Source organism: Mastigoproctus giganteus, chromosome 11, assembly GCF_048544385.1.
Source record: "Mastigoproctus giganteus isolate SK-2022 chromosome 11, ASM4854438v1, whole genome shotgun sequence".
In the NCBI taxonomy this organism is placed as follows: Eukaryota; Metazoa; Arthropoda; class Arachnida; order Uropygi; family Thelyphonidae; genus Mastigoproctus; species Mastigoproctus giganteus.
In genome coordinates this window covers 73,046,685-73,067,523 of record NC_143585.1, presented here as the reverse complement: position 1 = coordinate 73,067,523, position 20,839 = coordinate 73,046,685, and the positions used below count along the sequence as shown (strand labels likewise).

The following is a 20,839-nucleotide window of genomic DNA, read 5'->3' as shown; positions in this document are numbered from 1 at the left end:
TTTTATTTCCTTTATCTGTATGTTTGGTAATGTTTCAATGCTTGATAATACAGTCATTGCCTGTAGAACTACTGAACTCCTACCACTTTATGGAATATCATATTTTTGGCTAGCTACCTTTTTACAATTATTTATTTTAATATAATTTTATTTCTTAACTTTCTTTTATTTATTTACTGTACATTACTTATTTTTAGAGGCTGAAAAAATGTAAAACAGATCTTCGAGCTTTAATCCCATTAAGTTGTAACTACTGAAATACAACTCAATGGGCTTTATGCTCATTGAATTCATGTAATAAAGATAATTTATTTGTAGAATTATGCAAAGTGTGCTACAATCAGCTTCAGTAGCTTCACGTGAGACGTTGATTAAATTTTATTTGGTTTCAGAGCCCACTGTTAATCAGTTGAGAGCACACTGCTGCAATTATATTGATATGGCTAGAAAGTTTCAGGGCTCTAATGCGGAAATTACTATTGCAGTTAACTATAGAGCTGTCAGTGCTTGTGTTTCTTTACTTAACGTTACAGCTGTCATAAGTTATGCGTTTATTATATCTCATAATGTTAAATTAAATTAAAGTGGTTTTTGTAAGAAAGGCTTAAATTTTTCGGGCAAAAGTTATGGAACAGCAAAACCTTTTATAGAGGAAAATTCCTACAGATTGTCGAAGAATGACTATATGAATGATAGCAAAAAAAAATAAAATAAATAAAATAAATAGTAATAAAATAAAATTGGTGATTAATGTTTTTGTCAAATTACAACCATCAATCTTGAAATGCGGGTCTGCCAAAACTTGTTAATAACCGATGCGATACATCGACCCTTTCAACAAAATTCAAGTACTGTAAAACCAACCGGAACAGCGTCATCAAAAGGATCGAGACATGAATATTTCAATATGATCTCTAGACAAAAAGGCAGGGCGGAGTAATTGAAAACGGTGAGCTCGAACACCTAATAAAACAAAAAGATGGGAAACGTTTCCTCACCTGTATGTTTGGTAATGGTACAATGCCAACACCTAATAAAACAAAAGATGAGAAACGCAAACAGTGCCATGCTCATCGTTTTCTTTGACATAGAAAGTACTGTCCACTAAGAATTTGTTTTTAGGGAAAAAGTGCGCTGGAAAAGGCATGAACTGTAGCCGAGAAAAGTTAGTTGCAACTGGGACGCGTACTGCATTATTGCTGAGACAATTTCTGACGGAAAAACGGATCCTCAGCTGGAACGTCTTCCTATTCCTCCAATTTGGCTCTCTCCAACTGCTAATCCCGACTCCCAAGGGATACACTGTGGGTATTTGGAGGAAGTCCAGCAGCATTTTTCGAGGGCACTAAACTCAGTACAGTACTAGTAAACGAGTTCTAGAAATGCCTCTAGTCACCATGACAGAAGAAAAGTTCTCCACATAGAACTGCCCAGAGGTAAAAAATAATTGTAAGTTCAATTTTAAGTTACTCATTCTTGGAACTTTTTTGTTTCATATAATGCAAGTTTTCCCACGCGCAATAAATCGAAATTCTAATATAGTTATCCCATATTAAATTAAATAAATAACATATCGTTTTTTAAATTGTCCCAAATGTACTCAACTCTTTTTTATTTTCTAAATTGCGTTTACTTCTGAATTTCTGTTTCTCAGTTTCTGGTACCCTTCAGTGTAGCGATCATTAAAAAAAAAAAAAAAAAAAAATCTAGCAAGGTGTCAGAAAAAAAAAATAATGAAGTTATTTAAAATTTTTGAGTTGCTATTTCATTACTACAATCACATTACATTTAGGCGCACTATAGTCATAGCAGCTAATGCGCCGATAAACAACCATACCCACTACACATTACATTTTTTCTGACATTTTTATGTTATTCTTGCAAAATAGTCGATATTTTTTCCAGTGGCGTGCTCAAAGAGGGAGGGGGATTGTACACGTTAACTTATTAGTGTAGATAAACAATATCAATGAGCTTTGTTTCGTGACTTAGCGAACTGTAAATACTCATCTCAAAGATCTACATTTATGCGACATGTTTTCATGCCTATCTTCAGAGAAAAATCAGATCAGACTTCTGCACAGCGACGTTTCCAGGGAAAAGGTGTTGATCTAATATGACCACACTTAAAATAACCTGTCATATTAGACAGGTTATTTTAAGTGTGCTCGCTCTCTGTATACATTATTTTAGCAAACGTACTTGTACAAATTTAACACTAGGTGCCATGGTGCTATGTTTTAAAAAGGTGACCTCTGGAGGAATGGAAGAGGATTCTCCAAACAACAAATGTGGACATGCGCAATTTTTATCAGATGAAAGAACGTGGGTCTGGTCTAACCCAGAGAACGTTTTGTAAAAAAAAGAATTCATGAACTGAATTATGGGGTACAGTAGTTGAAAACTGACGATCGCCATGCTTATTGTGGTCTACAAAAATATAATGCTTTGCAGAAAACCGGTTACTGTGCTAACTTAGAAATGGCAACCACTGACTAAAATATGATTTGTAAACAGTTACAATCAATTATTTGGTGTTCTAATACTTTTAGTAATATAGTGTTATCATTTACATCATACACCGAATAAAAAAAGATAGTCTTATTAGTGTCATGGCCTCATATGCACACACCTCCCACACCATACAGCCGTAATGATGTAATTATGCAAAAATGAAAATTAAAACAAAATATTACTGTATTTACAGTATTAGTAACAAAAATTTATAGGCACACTTATGGTATCCAAACTAGCTATTTCTGAAAATAAAAAAATGTGCTAATATACAGTCATCTTTATTGGTCGCAAGAGCACCAAGTAAACTTTATACGAATGTTATTTTCGCTAAATTTCTGACTTTTACCTATTTTGAAGGTCAACTCATCGCATTTCAAAGTCACCTTCACATGAAAGAGACATGGTTTACTTCATATTCAGGTGGTTGTTGCCATGCTAACAAGACATGCGCGATACTGAAAAGAAGACAGACTATTATGGTAATTCCTATAGTACAAGGGCTTGCTGCATTTTTTTTTTTTTTTTTTTTTGGCTAGGAGTAAAGCCAGATAAAATACTAAAGGTTATGGGGTTACATGGATTCCAGTTCATTTTCATGGTAATGGATTAAACTTGAGGTGCAGAATCCTTTTGGATAAAAGGTTTGGCATAACTATCTGGATATCAAGTAAGCCTAATATGTTCTAATACAGAAATGTAAAAAGCTGATTATAAGTTAACAACGCGGAAGCAGTTATATAAAATTGAAAAGGTACGGTTCTGTAACATGCCGGAAGCATTACTAAAAGTATTGCTCTTAAAAACATTACTTTAAAAATTATTCTCTTATAAGTATTCTCTTACGTATCTGAGTCTTTTATTAAACTTACGTCTGAGTCTTTTATTAAACATAAATATTTAAATGTATAAGCTTCCGGGAGACATGACAAGGCGTATTATCTATTTTTAGGCACTGCTGTGTATTTAAGCATTATAATATTAAAAATAACAAGCGCTTGCTATTTTTAATATTAGATTAGTAAGACACAGTAACTAGCAGCCATCGGACTATAACTGGTATCACTATTTAAGCATAGCATTTAAGCCATGGGCGGTGTACAAGTAAATACGAAAAGCTTAAAAAATTCTAAATCATAAATTATGTTCGTCAAACAGACGAACATAATTAGAACACAGACGAACATAGGGGTTGCCAGGTGTTCGGTTTTAAGAAATTGAGATATGTTCTAATTAAATAAGTTTTATTATCATATTTCGAGAGTTTTCATAAATTTTACAACCATTGTTATTTTTAGTTAGAACTTATGTTCTTTAATACTGTCTCACAGCCAGAATAATAAATATTTCGATGTCTATGGACAGATGAAAATAACAGTTTCGGCTTTGAATGATTTGTATATTTTGAATAAAGTTTCAATTTAGTTTAATTATATTCTAGATTAGTATTTCTTACTACAGTCTGCCCCTTCCAATGATTTTTTTATTTTTTTTTTATTTAGACTTTTCTCGTGTGCTAGTATTTTTATGGAAACCATCCGGCAAACCTGTCTACTTAGAATTGGTGCGATACCGGAACCTGCGATAAGTGAAACCGATAGCTGTCCGTTTTTCTAGGGGGTTCCTTGGTAGCCCTATGCACTGACCTTTCAGTTTGCATTTGGAATCCCTTCTTGCAAGGCAGTTTAAGTTGCTGAAACTACTACCTACTGTGTCTACATGAAGAATTTTTCTATCTGTGGCAGTAACAGTTCCTTATTGCTATTAATTGAGATTCAATATAGCTGAAAATCTAATAATACTTTCCCTGTGGGCATAATATCAATTAATAGATGTGTTGCAATTAAAAGCCTTTTTGAATCAGAGCTGTAGTCATTATAGCTGAATCAGTCAAAACCGTGTTGGATGCTTCTTTGATTAAGTAAGTTCCTATTACCATAAAACCCAGATTATTTCATCGTTAGGTTAGGTTTGGTTCGGTTCGGTTCGGTTCGCTTCGCTTATGTGCTTGTATGTGTTAAGCGCCAGGACAACTAAGGATATGAGGTGTTATAACGCTGGGTACTATGCCAGAAGGTTTTAACAATAGGAACTTGGCTGTGACGTTGGCCCGTCATAATATAAGCGGTAGAAAGTTCTTTAATACTATGGTATTTGATGTCCAAAGCGTGCTTTGCTTGAAGCACTTGCTTATGGTATGCAGTCGAATGCAAGGCTCCAGTGTAGATCGATGTGCTTTTATTGTGCGCATATTTTTATAATTATTTCAAAGCATTAGCGACCAGTATAGAAAAGTAATATTGGCGTGCGAAGAAACTTTCAACCGTAAGTTTACAATGTGTACCTTTGCTAGAATCACGGCATCTGGATCAAATTTTGCTAATGAAGACTGAATGGTCGTAGTGTGTGGTGAGGCATTAACCAATCAAAGTTTGGACCCTAACTTAAAAGGCATTTCAAAAGCAACTATCCAATGAATACAAAATAATATAAATAAGCCCAAGGCATATTTCGAATGCTTGAAAGACAAATTAAATAAAATAAAGGCTTATTAAGATTTATGGCTAATTCCATTTTTTTTTTTTTTTTGTCTACGCTCAGTGGGCGTGGCCGTAGAACGGAGTGATTGTACGGTCGAGTTCTGTGATTGGGTGATTATTGTGAAGGCGTTTTCTTTCTGATTGTTTTGTGTCGTCGAGGAGGGGGTACTTAGCTTAGGTAAGGTATTTAATCCCCCATCCCGCTGTTTTAAAATCGGAAAATGAGTTCCCGATTTTAAAACAGCGACAAGTAGGGAGATAAACACCCTAGGCATATCAGCCTAGGAGGACAGTAGGCGGGGAAAGCAGTGAGTGGCACCTGCCAATCACTGCTTTGTTCCTGTCCGTTTGTACAAATACAGTATAGACTAGTACCCAAGATCTGGAGATTTACCAGCTTTATTATTACGTGTGTGTTAAGCACTAAAGCAATTAATAAAAGGACAATGAGTAGTCAGGATATTAAAATTTCTTATAATTTTATAACTTCTATAAGTCGACTCATAAATAAGACGGGTTCACAAAGGCTGCGTTAAGGCTTCTTATTTTTAATGTAGTACATAATCGCAAAATAATTATTTTAGTCCCCGATAAAAATTCACCGATGCATTTGTGAGGGCAAACGATGGGAATCAGTTCTAACATATTGGTGCTGCACGTTAGAAGTTAGTATGTGGATCTGAACTTGCAGACTTTCAACGTAGATTTCTGGAGACTACATTAGTAATTTTTCAGTGCCTGTAGAAACTCGTTCGAACCTCCCAAAATCGACTGTAGCGGATGCATTCAAAGATGGAAGATTGTAGGAGACACCTGAGCAAAAAATATGATTGGATGGTCTGAAACGTATCCGACGAATGATAAAAAGGGTAGGGTAGTCCCTACGCATGTCATCTACGAAAAACACCACGGTGCAGTTTAATTTCATTAAAAAAATAAATAAAATAAAGTACTAAAAAGATGAATAGAGACTAGATATTCGATAAAACACTGTGGTTTTTATGTCAAAATGGCTTTTATTTTCATTTTATCTCCTACTCTATCATTAGATATTGGTACACCGTATAATAATAAACCAAATGTATAGATGATAACCAATTACTCAAATTTAATTCAATTGCAAAGAAACTATACCAACATGCAATAAAAGACATCAGTATTTCTTAAAAATTAATACATTTTAACTGTTTCATTTGTGCGCATCGCTTTCCTTTCGTAATTTTCAGATTCTGAGATTTATTTTTCCTTTCCTTTTTTTTTTTTTTTTTTTTTTTGTAACTAAACTGAAACTGTGCTGTAAGTTCACTAACGTAAGGGTAGTCTTTTGTAGAGGTGGATGTGAAAGGGAGGGTTACCTTGATAAATATGTATTTTAACTGTGCAACAGAATAATTTCAGTGCAAATAATTCGATGGTACGAAATTTAAAATTGTATTTTTAGAAAGATAACTACCATCACTATTCCCATCCATGATAAAGCTAGAACTGGAGATTATAATATATTACAAGTGTTTGGAAGTTAATAGGGTAGCTGGTTAGTCACTACTAGACTATACTGGCATGGAAAGAGGGCGTTATTCTATACATCGATTTATGTTTTGTGGAATGATAAACATTATATTTGAAAAACCAACCTTGTTTAATTTCATACTTTGAGAATATCGCATTTTGGAAACCCAAAAAGATCTGTTTCTTAGAAAATAGTTTTGCATAAAAGTCTTTAATTTAAGAGGCAAATGCAATACCCTTCAGGTGAATAGCATCAATATGGAATTGATACTTACTACATAAACGAAAAAAAAAAAAAAAAGTAAGAGGCCACGTCATTACGATTAAGCAGGGCTGGTTTTTTTTTTTTTTTTTTTTGGTATTCGTAGGCCCTAGATATTCTTCGTTTGGTGTTTTGTACTAGGCATCCTTCATACTGTACATTATATCAAACATATTAAAATACCATCGCGTTAAATCTTTTTTCAAGAATTCGAAACCATTTCTATAGATTTGATATTGAAGTTATATTTCCACAGCACTTATTCCAATACTCTTATTCTCTTTGATAACATCGTTAATGATTTTGCCAACAGAAAAAAGCCGAAGAATTTATCTTAAAAATCTGCGTTTAAAAATTAGTTTGAAGAATTTTATTGTTAGAATAAATCATTGAATTCTATTTAAATTGTATTTTTTTTTGGTTTTCCGTAGGCGTTGGGCACAGTACTTCAAGTGCCTAATGGAAGAGATTATTGTACTAAAGTAGGGCATAAATTTTAGAAGTTTTTCTCTTTTCCATTTCGAATATAATAATGAAGGTATAAGTACTACGTATATATATGGAATGTTACCGAAGTGTTGGTCTAAATTGGTCTAAATCTTAGTCTTGAGAGTTTGCGATGATGGTTGGTCAACTGAAACTTTTCGCCATCTCCAGAATCTTGAGATGAGGGAGAAACCATTCTTGCATTCGGATTGCAACATAGGAAAGACTGGATCCCATTTACCATGCCATATAAAAGCTGATAAATCTGGAAAAATAATTTCTTCTGGAAGCCATAGTTTCCCCTCTCAATTCGCGACACCAAAGTAGAGGAATGAATGGTCTTGAAGTATCGTGTTGGATTTCGTAGAGCTAATTTAGCTTTGTTTCTTGTGTATACCTTTGTCGTGTATGTATTCTGTAATCTTGAGGAACGTGATCAAACTTTCCTCATAACGTCAATGACACGAACATAAAAAGAATATTAAGTCTGACGAAAAATTCACTTCTTTCCTAAGAAAATTAAATTTCTTCGTGATCTGCTTTGACGTTAGCTACTTTTATGCGGCTGAAGATTAATGCCATAGACGTGCAGCACGGGGCAATACAAGACTCCAAGATGGTACGCATGTATAGTCTTACAATGTGACAGTTCATCCTGCACTGATGGAGAGCTGGACCGATGCACCAAATATGCTGAAAGCTCAGGCAGGCGAAGCTACATCCCACGCAGAATGCTATGGGCAAAGCGCACACGATGGTCAGGAACTTGTAGCAGCAGTTTTTCGTGCCTGTGAACAGTTTGTAAGCATTTTTCCATACACAGTCGGTGGAGTAAGTGCCTTCCGGTTCCGCAATTACATCATCGAACTCCACCTAAAGAAAAGCAATAAAAACCAATTTTTAGTAAATCTTTCCTTATGGGAGGAGTCGTGGTAATATGTTAATCAAACTTTTATTATTAAAGAGGAAATTGAGTGAAATAAATCATAACTTAGCCTTTATGTGAAAGAGAATTTCCTCTCCTGGGGCCATTCATATTTAATTTATGAAATTACGGCGAATTCGAAGTCATTGAACGTTTTAATACCACTAGGATACAATAACAATCTTTACCTACCTTTATGAATTATGTGTTTTTACAGGTGTGGGTCACACTCATAAAATTTCTATCTCAAACTTTTTGAAACAGTAATTTCCGTTAAAAGAACTTAAATACGCTCTTTAACTTATACTATTTCATGCTTACGTAATAATGGTATTAGTAAATACACTTCAGCTATTATTGGCGAAGGAGACCCAAATAAAAAGCTCAAAACTGTAACTACGAAAACTCGTATTCGTATTTATACTCGTATTTAACTGACACAAATTGTTAAGTCGAAATTTTTAATTTTTATATTGGAGTCTGTTTTATACTTGCGGTTTTCAGTTGAATATTCTCGTATAAGATATACTACCATTAATATCCGGACACCCTTCCGTTAATGTTTGGTTACGTTCTATCCAAGACCCAAGTGAGAGACAATTATAAGTATGCTCATAGGCCTTCGAGGAGGCAGTAGTACAATTGTGAATGAAGGTGCCACGATCGACCGACTTAACAGGCTTGTAGTGCGGAATGAAATAAAGTGATACATAAGCAATCGATATGACGTGATATTCAAGGGCACTGAAGATTCCTAGGTCGACGACTGCGGATGTGATCTGCAAATGGAAGTGAACTGGTGCTGAAACTGTCAGGAAACAACCCAGAAAACCTCCGAAGCTGATGGGACGTGACAGGAGAACCCTGCAAAAAATCGCTTGGAACGCAAGTCGACGTTGGGTTCTATGTGCTGTAACAACGCACATAGAACCCTTCAGTGAGACGATTGACTACAGGCCAGCATCAGTACAGTGCACTGGACGCTGCATGATGTGAATTACCATGGTCGTCCACAAGCCACTAATTATCTCGACTAATGCTAAACGCCATCTAGCTTGATATAAGACTTACCTTTCTTGGACTGTAGATCAATAGAAAGCTGTGATTTGGAGTGACTAGTCATGGTACGTGGTCTACCAGTTTGACGATTTGGGTGTGGTAGATGCCCGAAGAAAGCTACGTGACGAACTATACTGTCTTGACAAAGTTTAGTGCAGGTGGCGTGATGATTTTGGGACTGTTTTTCATGCTTTGAACTCAATCCTGTAAGCACCTGTGGTAAATTGGATCGTCGGGTGCGTGTGTTGAGAGACTGCCCAAAAAACAGCTGAACTAGTGGGAGCTGAAGGCCGAATGGCGGAATATATTGGAGGGAAAAAAAAAAAAACACTGGTGGAGAGTGTTTCACGAAAGTGTAGAAGCTTTCATAAAGGCGGGAAGGTTTCAACACAAGTTTTTAGTTTTCCTGTAAATAAAAGTTATTTGTAGATATTGAAGTATCCGGATATTAGAGCAGTGTATAGCAACATGGGCGGATTAGTAGTTATAAAAGGGTCTGGAATTGTTTTGAAGGCCTCAAGGTATTCTTCACCGATTTCGAGGTAAGACACCACGGCTTGTGAAGCGAGTTTCCCGGACCAGTTTCGAATTACACCAAATGCAGTATCATGACTGTACAGACAACACACGATAAACTATGTGAATTGGCACACCATGACGCAAACAGTCGATGAATCAAAGCAGTAACAACTGTCATAAATTTATATAATTTTTATCATAATTTTTTAATTAACTTAAGAATAACATAAGAAGTTTAAAAATTTGGGCGATTATATATTTAACGGATATTTTTGCTCGGAGCCGACGGAGTTGTCCACCGAAATATTTGTCTGTGTTCCGGAGGCCCAGTTCGTTCCTCGATGTCAGTAAAGTGAAAATAAATATTAAGACCTTATTATTAGTTTAATTTTCTAGGGAATTATTCGCCGAGATAACATGGCATATATGAGTATAAAGTCTTCAAATTATTATTTCAATAAACCAAGTTTTTATTTTAAATAATTAAAAAAATCGTTTTGAACATTGAAATCTGTTTGTTTTATGTCTTGATACGCAGTTTTGTTTATTACTTTTTTGTGCAGAGGTATACTTGTATTTTTAAGTACGTCTAAAGAATTTTCACGAAATATCGTCATTAGGTTTGGTTCAGCCATTTAAAACACAGTAAGATGACGTACTATACTTTTAATGGTTTTTTTTTTTTTTTGCTTTATAAAGATACTAACGGTGGTAACTACCATCGATATTAACAGCGGTTACGATCACTGTCACCCAATGGGAAAAATGCCAGGGTTTGAAAAGTATTAATTAAAATGCCTTCTGTTGTGATGAGAGGAATTTTAATGGATATTTTAATTCTTAATTAAATCTCGTTATTGTTTCTGTTACAGTATATTTTTAACTTCTTCATCATAGCGTCAATTTTTAGTACTCTTCACTGTGTAACTCCCTGCATTTTTGCCGCTCTAACAATCTGCAAAGCATAATGGAGAATTATAGTTATTCATTTATTATTCACAGTCAACGTTCGTTGCCTGGAAATTTCAGAGAGCGTTTATCAGTTCAGAAAATGCTAGTTACTCTTTAGTCCTGATATATTAATGAGGGAGCACTTCAATCATCTCTCACCTCCTTATCATCAGCGTTTTATTGCCTTTGAAAAAAGTAGTTGGTGGGGGGGATCCAAATGGCTGTCCTATCTATCGCACGATTATGGCTGGCATGCATGATTTCACCTGTCTGTCTGTCCGTCCTGAACATGATGGATGATGTTATAAACGTCGTTGTTAGGATCAATGGAAAGCATTCGTTTCACAACGCTGTTGTCGGCAATAATTCACGACTCCTGCACATAAAATTCCAAGTGTTTTTTTTTTTTTTTTTCTCTCCGAACGTTAAATTTTTTATTATTATTTTTTTTGTGTGTGAAGCGCACGTTTGTGTGACAGTCACGTTTGTAATTTTTCATAAATAATCAATCCGTCATATTCGTAACTCATAACTTCATAGAAATAGCATTTGTCAAGAACTTGAAATCGAGTTTTACTAATTCATGAGTTGAAAGATCAAAAGTCACGCCCGATTATTTGATTGAAGTAATAGGGTCGTTCTCTTGTGAAAATCAACCGATTTTTAAAATGGCAAAGTACACGAAAAGAAATACAATTAGTTTAGGAATAAGATAAGAAGGATTATATGATTTCTATCGAATTTTTAACACTACCCAAATCGCTTCAGTTAAAATTTCTTCCATCCTTCATAAAGAATGGAAAGAAAATTTGCATAATTCATTAGATCGTTTCATTCGTTCGTTTTCGTTCATAATTCGTTTTATCACGATTCCTCGTTTTCTTATGATGTTCTTCTAAATAGGGTAGTGCTTTCATCTATCGTCTTAATTTAAAATGTAAATTTCGCCGTTTTCAGTACATAAACTGTAAAGAATTAAGAAATTCTTGAACTACCTGTTTGCAGATTTTCTTATTGATTTCTATAGGATTTCGTCTTAAAGCGGACGGAGTCTTTTTCTAGCATGAGGGAAGGAGGTATTTCAGACAGATAGCATAAAAGATGTAACATGTCCTGTGAGCAAGAGAAGACCATGAATAGAAGACAATAAAAAGAGAGGTAATCGATACATCAGTTGAACGATCGCTAACAAAATCGATATGGAAACGCTTCTAAGAATTCTGTTGCTATGATTGAGCTTGCACTGACGCATGAAGGAAGATTTTCCAATACCTCGCTATCACCCGATATGTACTAACAATCTCTCTCACAGGTGAAGATAATTTGGAGGAGAACTTTTGAACTGTTGTTTCAGGATTTCTAGGAATTACTTTCACGGGCAAACATTTTCGTCAGAAATGAGTGCCAGTTATCTATACTTAAAAACAAGAGAATATCTACTTTTGAAGAACGAAAATACCGAGATTTGTGGGAGAATTAATCTTCTCGTCGAGAGCAAGCCTCCCATGATCTAGGTAGCGTTTATTGCACGACACTTGATTTGAACCTTATTTCTTCCAGGCATCTGTAACACAGCATTAGAGATGCCTTTCAGATCATTCCACAAATTCAAGACGTCTGTAATTGCAGTTCATGTGGAGGTGTTTTTGTAAAGTGTGGCATCTAGAACGTCTGTTCAACTCTGCTCCGTGTAATTGTGAAGAGCAGAATCAACTGTAAAAGGGCCAGAAACGTGTTGATGTAGGTTTGTGTGTATTATGTGTGTTTTGTTGTTCTGTTCTGGCCGCTTGGCTACCCAGAAGCTACAATGATCTGGAGAGATAATTCTGGGTATTCGTCCACATCACGGGAAGATGGGCTAGTCCCAGTAAAGCATATACTGTCTCAAAAAAGACTCTGACCCACCTGGGGTTGCCAGCAGGTGAGCCAGGATCCTCTGGGGCCCCATTTCAGAGGGACAAACAGGAGAGAGAGAGAGAGAACACCCGTGGTGCAGGTTATTAAATAAAATAATAATAAATATAAAATAAATAAACAAAAATAATAATAATAAAATAAATAAATAAATAAAAATAATAACAAAAATAATAAATTTAAAAAAAAAAATCCTGTTCTACAGTGGCTCATTCCAGACAGAACGTGAGGGGAAAAAATTGTAATAAAATAAATAAATAAATAAATAAAATAGCTACACTTGAGGGGATAAAAAAGATAAAGGAAGAAGAAGAAAAAAAATTATACTGCAGTTCAGAAGGATCGGTTGCTTCTGTTTCTTAGCCTCCACAACAAACAAACAAACAAACATTAATCTGACCTGTGCTAACTCAACAAAGTGTAGTTCTTGCAACACAATCCACTTAATTTCATTTAAGTTTGATCACTAGCTATAAATGATCAAGACGCTTCACCATTAAGATATTTACTATAGAAATATGACAAAGATGTACAATTTTTCATAAGCTTTGAATTGTGTTAATGGAGCTTTAAAACCACGTTTTTTGGCAAAGTCTTAGAAAATAAAGGGGGCGCCCCCTCCCCTTTATTTTGTGAGTAGGACAGGGTGTTTTAAATATCCATGTCAAAATGTAAATGATTTATACTGTATTGCAATCATGGTAATGATTAAGGGAAATATCCGAATATTACAGTATATTTACATATTAAATGTCAAGGGATACGTAGAGAGGGTAGCTGAAAAGCGCACTACGGAAACAACAGGTCGATAAATAAAATGTTCGTCATGAAACGAGGTTAATGGCTACTTCCTCTCTGTATCCTAGAATTCTGTGTAAGCAGGTCACGCACAAGTGCTAGGTATCACGAGCTTCAACACGTGAACGATATGGTACATTATGTCTAAATATTAGGTATATCATACTCATTTATTCAAAAGATTCAGGGCGTTACCTTTCTGTGTTCACGACTTAATTGGAGAATAATTTATGTTATAAGAATGCACATATCTATGTATTTTCATTATTTTATTTTCTCTGGGTATTACGAGACATTTGAATTTGGAATACTCGGCTGCTATCCGTTAGGAAGGCGGATCAGAAGGTTCTGTAAGCGCTTGCGAATTTCTGGGATCATTAAATGCATTAAAGATCATTTCAGTAAGCAAATTGGAAAAGGCATTGTAACACTGACTTCTTTACAGGAGTAGGCTCTTGAAACGTCATCAATCTGGTTGGTTGACAAACTATCATTCGTTTCCATCTGTCATGAAATTCAGTGGTGATCGGATCGGATCGGCTGCTACCATTATTCATATTTTCAGGAGATAATAAAACCACTATGCGATTAGAATATTGTTATGTTTTTAGCATATAAATTGCTACACTGCCGTCCCCTTTTATTAGGACCATGGACGTTTGTGTTACATGCAAAAATATATGTAAATCACCAGCGAAGAACGCGCCGCGGACATAATACATGGTGCATTCTTTTTAGTGAATCATCTCGTTGCCTACCTGCCATGGTGCATTCTTTTTTTTTTATCTTTTTTATCATATTTTTTTTTAAACGTACAGTTCTATTGTCATCTTGAATGTACAGGAGTACATTCAAGATGACAATACAACTGTCCACCGCGCCAAAAGTATGAAAAAATGGTTTTAAGAACAGGGGAAACATCCCATGCATTTGCCTGGCCAACATAATTCTCGCATCTCAATCCATCGTGGATCTGTGGGATGAACTGGAAAGGCGTGTTTTCCTCAACAGTCCCATCCCACATCACTCAAGGAACTGAGGACAGTTCTGCTACATAACTGGTCCGATATTCCTCTTGTCACTTTTCAATATCTTGTTGTGATTCCGGCCATGGCAGTGCAACACGCCATGCCCTTGTGGGTAGCACAGTTGGTAGGATCGCTGTCCTCCCCACACGGATGGAAAAGACCCGAGTTCGAATCCCATCAATGATGGGAGGAATTTCTATGGGCCTTTTTCATAATGTAGCTGAGTTAGTCGATCTCAGGTGAGGGTAGCGTGGTTTTCTCCGGAAACTCTGGTTTTTTTGTCCAGCAAACAGAAAATCGATCTCAGAACACACGCAGTTTATAGACAATATACGCGGAGCAATATAGCCTTAGTCGTTGATGCTCCTAAAACCTTACTACAAGAACAACAACACGCTATTAGCTCATGGTTTAAATACAGTGGGCTAGGCATAATTTTTTAAATGCAACTAGCCTACTAAATGCAGTAGATCACCTTTCACATTCTCTGCGCAAAGTAGCTTCTTGTATACGACCAGTAATTTAAGCAGAAAAATTCCAAGAATCATCTACGTGTAGAAACATTAGTGTCACATTTAATTAATTCGTCAGAATAAGTTAGACTTAAAATTATTGACACGAATAAATTTTTAAAAGTAATGCAATAAGGCAGGATCCGTAACCACATTTCCTTTGAGTAACCACGGTTTGTGTTTTGCAGTTGTCTTTGAATTATGGGAGCATTGTGTTCTTTTTCGGTATTGAAGCGGATCAAATTATTCAAGTTCTTACATATAATATCACAGCTTTCGAAAAAAAAAATTCATAACGCTATAAAATGAATTATATATAGACAGGAAATCGGTGGGTGTGACTACTTGCAGCTCTCGCTGCTTACATAATAGCCACCATCTCTGTTCTTATATACCTTGTGGAAAAGGCCTGGGTCCTGTTAGGACAGTAGAACCGTTTATGGGATTTTTTTTCTCTATTGCCACTAAGTTACTCAGTCTCGGGCAGGGTTTTCATTTTCACTCCATTTACATCGTTTTATGTTGAATACACACAAATGAAAGATAGGGCTACTTTCCCTATAGCTTTATTACTTCGGTGTTTATTTTAAACAATCACAATAACTGTGGTTTTGTACACTACGGTTGTTTATGATAAACAGTCGCAGTAACTGGGTTGGGTTATTTGGGCAGAGTAAACTAAGGCCATGAGGTGGCAGTGGCCAGTTTGCCAGCTTTGTAGATGAAAAACCGGACTTTGTAGGAAATAAAGCCATGCAGCCGTCACTAGGTGGCAGTTATTGCAGAGAAATTACAACATCGAAAATCTTCTAGTGGATCCAGTGTCGTAGATCTGTTGTGTTGGAACAAAAAGCAACTGATCCTTCATTTGTGCAGCTGTACAGAAACAATATTTTATGATTGCTGCCCCGCTTGGTTTGAGTTGGTACATCTTAATGTTGTTTTCCTCCCACAGCTTTCCTTATTAATATTGTGAACAGTTCCGTGTTCTTCAGACTTATTACGGAGGCGGGTTATCGTTAGATGCGTTAGTGCTTTCATTCCAAATTGATGTTCCAATACTTTTTACACTTACACTCTTTGAGTATACCATTTCAGAATGCACTTCCTTTCTTCAAATGTTAGTTGATTATTCTCCACGCCAGTCATCACCAGTTAATCGACAACATAATGAAAACTTATTAAAGTACCAAATTGTTTATTCTACTTTTGCATTGAAATGATTTAAATTGTATTAACACTTTAAATATGGCTATTTAAAGTGTTTATACATAATTATGACTAACTTTTTTCTGCACAGTGAAGATTTTTTTGAAGTTTGAAGTTTAGGTTATGGGATCATTCCTTCATTAGAAGCATTTATCCTTTTGATATTCTACAGGCATTACATATATTGCATACGAAAGCTATCATTGATAAATACTGTATTTGAGTTAATATAAATGGCTGTTATATTGTATGGTGTATTATATCTTATATGGTATTATATTATTAAGTGAAAAAAACATACTAGTGCATATGGAACGTTAACAGAGAGTAATTAATTAATGCAAAATTTACGGTATTTTCAGATATAGGTTATAACTGTTTATCGCTTTTGGGTAAACGTTTGCTGGCAAGACGGATTCTTCTGCTAATTGGAGCAGTCCGTCGTGGCATTACACGCTTTGAATCTCATTAGTTAAAGGGATCATTCTTATCATACACACTAAAAGTTAGTTTAGGGTACTTGAAAAAGTTATGTAATTTTAATTGAATACATCTTTATTTCTGTGTGAAAAAGAACTTAGAGAAACATCTACAAAACTCAAAGAATTTTAACTGTTAATGTAATACAGCAGCAGCATGTTCCAGAGGCAACCAGAGAGGGTGATACTCTTGATCTGGTTATCAGCAGTGATTATACGTGTATTAAGAATTTGCAGATAAAGTAACCACTTGGTGCAGTGATCACAGTGTACTGATATGGGATTTACTTAAAGATATAATTACCATCAGGGGTAAAGGGAAGGGTTTTTGCTTCCGTAAAGGTGACTGCAGAGATCTCAAACAGTTTTTAAATTCTGTTCAGTGGGACCAACTGATGATGTTACCAACAGCAAATTCTAAGTGGGAAGCATTCAAAAGAATTAATCGTGGCAGCTACTAGGCTTTTCATACCGATTAAGAAATATTGTTCAAGGTTTAGGCCTAAATGGTTGTCAAATGAGCAAATCAGGCTCATGGCAGAGAAAAAAAATACATGGGATGCATATAAACAATCAGACGACACAGATGCCTATTTCAGATATAAGCTAGTCGGTAATCAAGTCAAAGGAGATTAGGCAAGCGAGGGTAGATTACGAGAAATCTTTGGCAAAGGATGCTATGAAAAACAGCAAGGACTCCTTTCCTTATATAAACACTAGAAGGAAGGAGATGAACCAGATTGGTCCATTTGATATCGATGGTTCGACTGTTGATGATCCTGCTCAGATAGCTAACAAACAGAATGAATATTTTGCATCTTCATTCACACATGAGGAGTTATTAAGGGAGGAAAATGCCAGAAGTTTATCAAACTGTAACAGGGTGCTTAATGATTTTATAATAACTGAGAGCAAAGTGCAGGAGAAATTGTTGAAGTTAAACATAAGAAAGGCACCTGGGGTGGATGGGATCTATCCAGTTATATTAAAGGAGGCGGTAAAGGAACTAAGCAAACCCTTAGCCATAATAATAAGAGCATCCTTGGACTCAGGGAAAGTCCCCGCGGACTAGAGATGTGCAAATTGTATCCCAATTCACAAAGGAGTATCGAAGGGTGACACGAATAATTACAGACCAGTTAGTTTAACTTCTGTTCCGGGTAAAATAATGGAGTCACTGGTTAAAGATGCATTGCAGGATCTTCCAGACAAGACTGCAGCAATAATTCAGACACAGCATGGGTTTGTTAAGAGAAAGCCTTGTCTGACAAATTTGATTGGCTACTTTGATGTGGTTACAAAGGAACTGGATGCAATAAATAATTTTGATATCATATACTTGGATTTCAGGAAAGCTTTTGACACTGTTGCGCATGGAAGACTATTGTACAAATTGGAGCAGAATGGTATTAAGGGTAAGTTGCTACAATGGATAAAAGGGTGGTAGAGTGGGAGAAGACAGAACGTGATAATCAATGGACGATGCTCTTCATGGACTAATGTTATTAGTGGAGTCCGCCAGGGTTCGGTGTTGGGCCCACTGTTGTTTTCTGTACTTATCAATGATATTGCTGAAGGTATATCAGGCTTAATGTCGAAGTTTGCAGGTCAGGCAAAGGTTGGCAGGGTTGTTAATGACAGTATCTTACTGCAACAGGATCTAGAAAAGTTGGACAGATGGGCTGAGAAGTGGCAACTAAAGTTTAATATTGACAAATGCAAAGTACTGTATATGGGTAGAAATAACCGAAGAGAAACGTACCAACTGTGTGGTAGAAAATAAAAAGATCTGGGAGTAATTGTGCAGTCAGATATAAAGTTTTCTGAGCAATGCAGACAGGCTTCCAGAGCAGGTCATGGAGTTTTGTCAATGATATACAGGAATTTTTCTAGTAGTGAAAAGGAGGTGATTATCTCTTTCTATAAGGCAGTGGTCAGGCCACGCCTTGAGTACTGCGTACAGGTCAGGAAGCCTCATTTTAGGAAGGATGTAGAGTTGCTTGACCGTGTACAGAGAAGGGCAACGAGATTTGTGAGGGGGAACGAAGGAGTCTTCTTACCAAGAGAGGCTTAAGTTCTACAAATTGCAGCGGCTGGAGACTAGGCACCTGCGAGGTGATCTGATTGAGGTGTATAAGGCCTTGAATGGGTTGAGCAGGCTGAATTCTGATGGGATTCTTTTGCTTGCTGAGATTAAGAACCTGAGGGAGCATAAATTCAAATTGAGGAAAGACAGTTGTAGAATAGATGTGCGGAAATTTGGCTTTAGCCAGCGGGTGCTTAATTACTGGAACAAACTTCCATCTGTCATTGTGGAAGTTGATAGTTTGAATAAATTCAAGGAGGAACTGGTCAAACTTTTTTTAAAGGAAATGGATGTGTGAAATTGTTTTTTTTTTTTTTTTTTGGCTGAAGCTACATAAGCTCATACACTTGCTTTCTTGCATCATATGCCTCCATTACTACTACTATTACAAATTGAAAAAAACTGACAAATACTACAAACATCACAAATTTTTTTGCAAGATATAAATCTTTCAAATGTAAATATTATGTAAAAATTAAATAATATTTTTATTAATTAACTGCCTGAAACCCCTCTATAAGACATTTTTTTCCTACTTTTTTTGCTGGATACTCTTTGATTGCCTCTCCATATTACAACGATTTGTAATATCATTTTCTATAGAGAATAGAAAGCTAATTCAGTCTTTCTTCCAGCATGGTTGATCGAAATTTGTTTTTCGATTTGGTCGATCGAAATTAGTTTAGAAAAGTTTCTTTCAGCTTCACAACTCGTTATTGGTAATACAATTATGGTAATATTTAATATTGTATTACCAATTACGGTAATTGGCAATACAATCATGTAAATTTTTAGGATTGTTGTCAAATTTGGGAAAACGTCTGTCAAGTTTCTTTCATATATGAGCTGTAAGATTTCAGGGCATTCCAAGTTTTCTTGTGCAGTGACTAGTCTTAAATACTGTACTCTTTGAACTGACGACACTGATTAACTAGTTTGTCGTTCATGTCCTCGTTGTAGTGGCGTATTATGAGTTTTATGTTATATTCGTCAATGTCAGTATTTTGTGTCAAATCAGCAAAAAATTTAAACCTTTTTCCAATGTGTTCATATGATTCACTCCTCTTCATTAATTGGATTATCAAACAATCTAAGAGCCTATTCATTACTTTTATTCGAAGCTTATCTCTTCCTGAATTACTGTTATTGATATGAACTGAAAATTTTATTTGTTACAATTCGCTTCTCGATGTCAGAAACTTTCTATTGTTTCATCTCTCATCTTTATCGCTTTTGTTTCATGTTCCATTAATTTTTATCTTAATTTTCTCTCAGTTCTTTAATAAATAAATTTAAATATGACAAAAGAAGGTACCCTTCATATATGTCCAAATCAGGAGTCTGTAATTTCTCATTTGTTTTATCGAAACGTTCCAAAACGTCTTTCCAAATTTCAGTTAAAATGGCGTATTCGAGCTTTATCAATTTTCTGACTAAACTTTTTGCATTTCGTTTGTGTTCGGGTTTCTCTTCCGAGTCTTCGAAAATATATGTTAGAGTCCTTGGTTTAAAATATCTTACTTTTGAAAAGTTTACAAAACATATGACCATGTGAACACATCCCTGGGCCTTGGAAGTGTCTCGTGCAAGTAAGGGGGCCCTGAAGCTTAAGCTTCATTAGCTTCACAGTAAATCCCCCTCTGGGCGTAAATGCAAGGCCTTGTACAAACATATGGACTTATGGAGGACAAATTATCTATTTAGCATGGTTTAAATAGAAATACTTTACCTGGTTTTTTCTTGTCGTCTTGGATTCTTGCAAATTGCAGCGGCTGGAGACTAGGCACATGCGAAGTGATCTGATTGAGGTGTATAAGGCCTTGGGTTGACATTTTTTAAAAAAATTTAACTTATTTCATAAGTGTTGTTTCTATTGTTTGGAAATATTTAATTTAAAACAAAAGTTTCCTTACATTGATTTTCGACATTTTCATGAATGTTCAGTGGTCATAATAACTAGGATGGGAATATCGACCTTTCTCTCTCTCTCTTTATACAAGGACAAGCTCGCTTTGAAAGTCTGGAGGGAGGAAAGTAGAAATTAAAGG

The 20,839-nt window shown here is 35.6% G+C and overlaps 1 protein-coding gene across 1 annotated transcript in view; it reads right to left on the bottom strand.

The window, feature by feature from the left end:
• Positions 1 to 7,830: 7,830 nt before the first annotated feature.
• LOC150078121 (caveolin-2-like) overlaps positions 7,831 to 20,839 on the bottom strand; it is a 71,653-nt gene continuing 58,644 nt past the window's right edge. The window contains exon 2 of the mRNA XM_090384469.1: positions 7,831 to 8,184. Within this exon, the coding sequence (XP_090240595.1) occupies positions 7,831 to 8,184 (354 nt within the window). The remainder of the gene's footprint in view (positions 8,185 to 20,839) is intronic.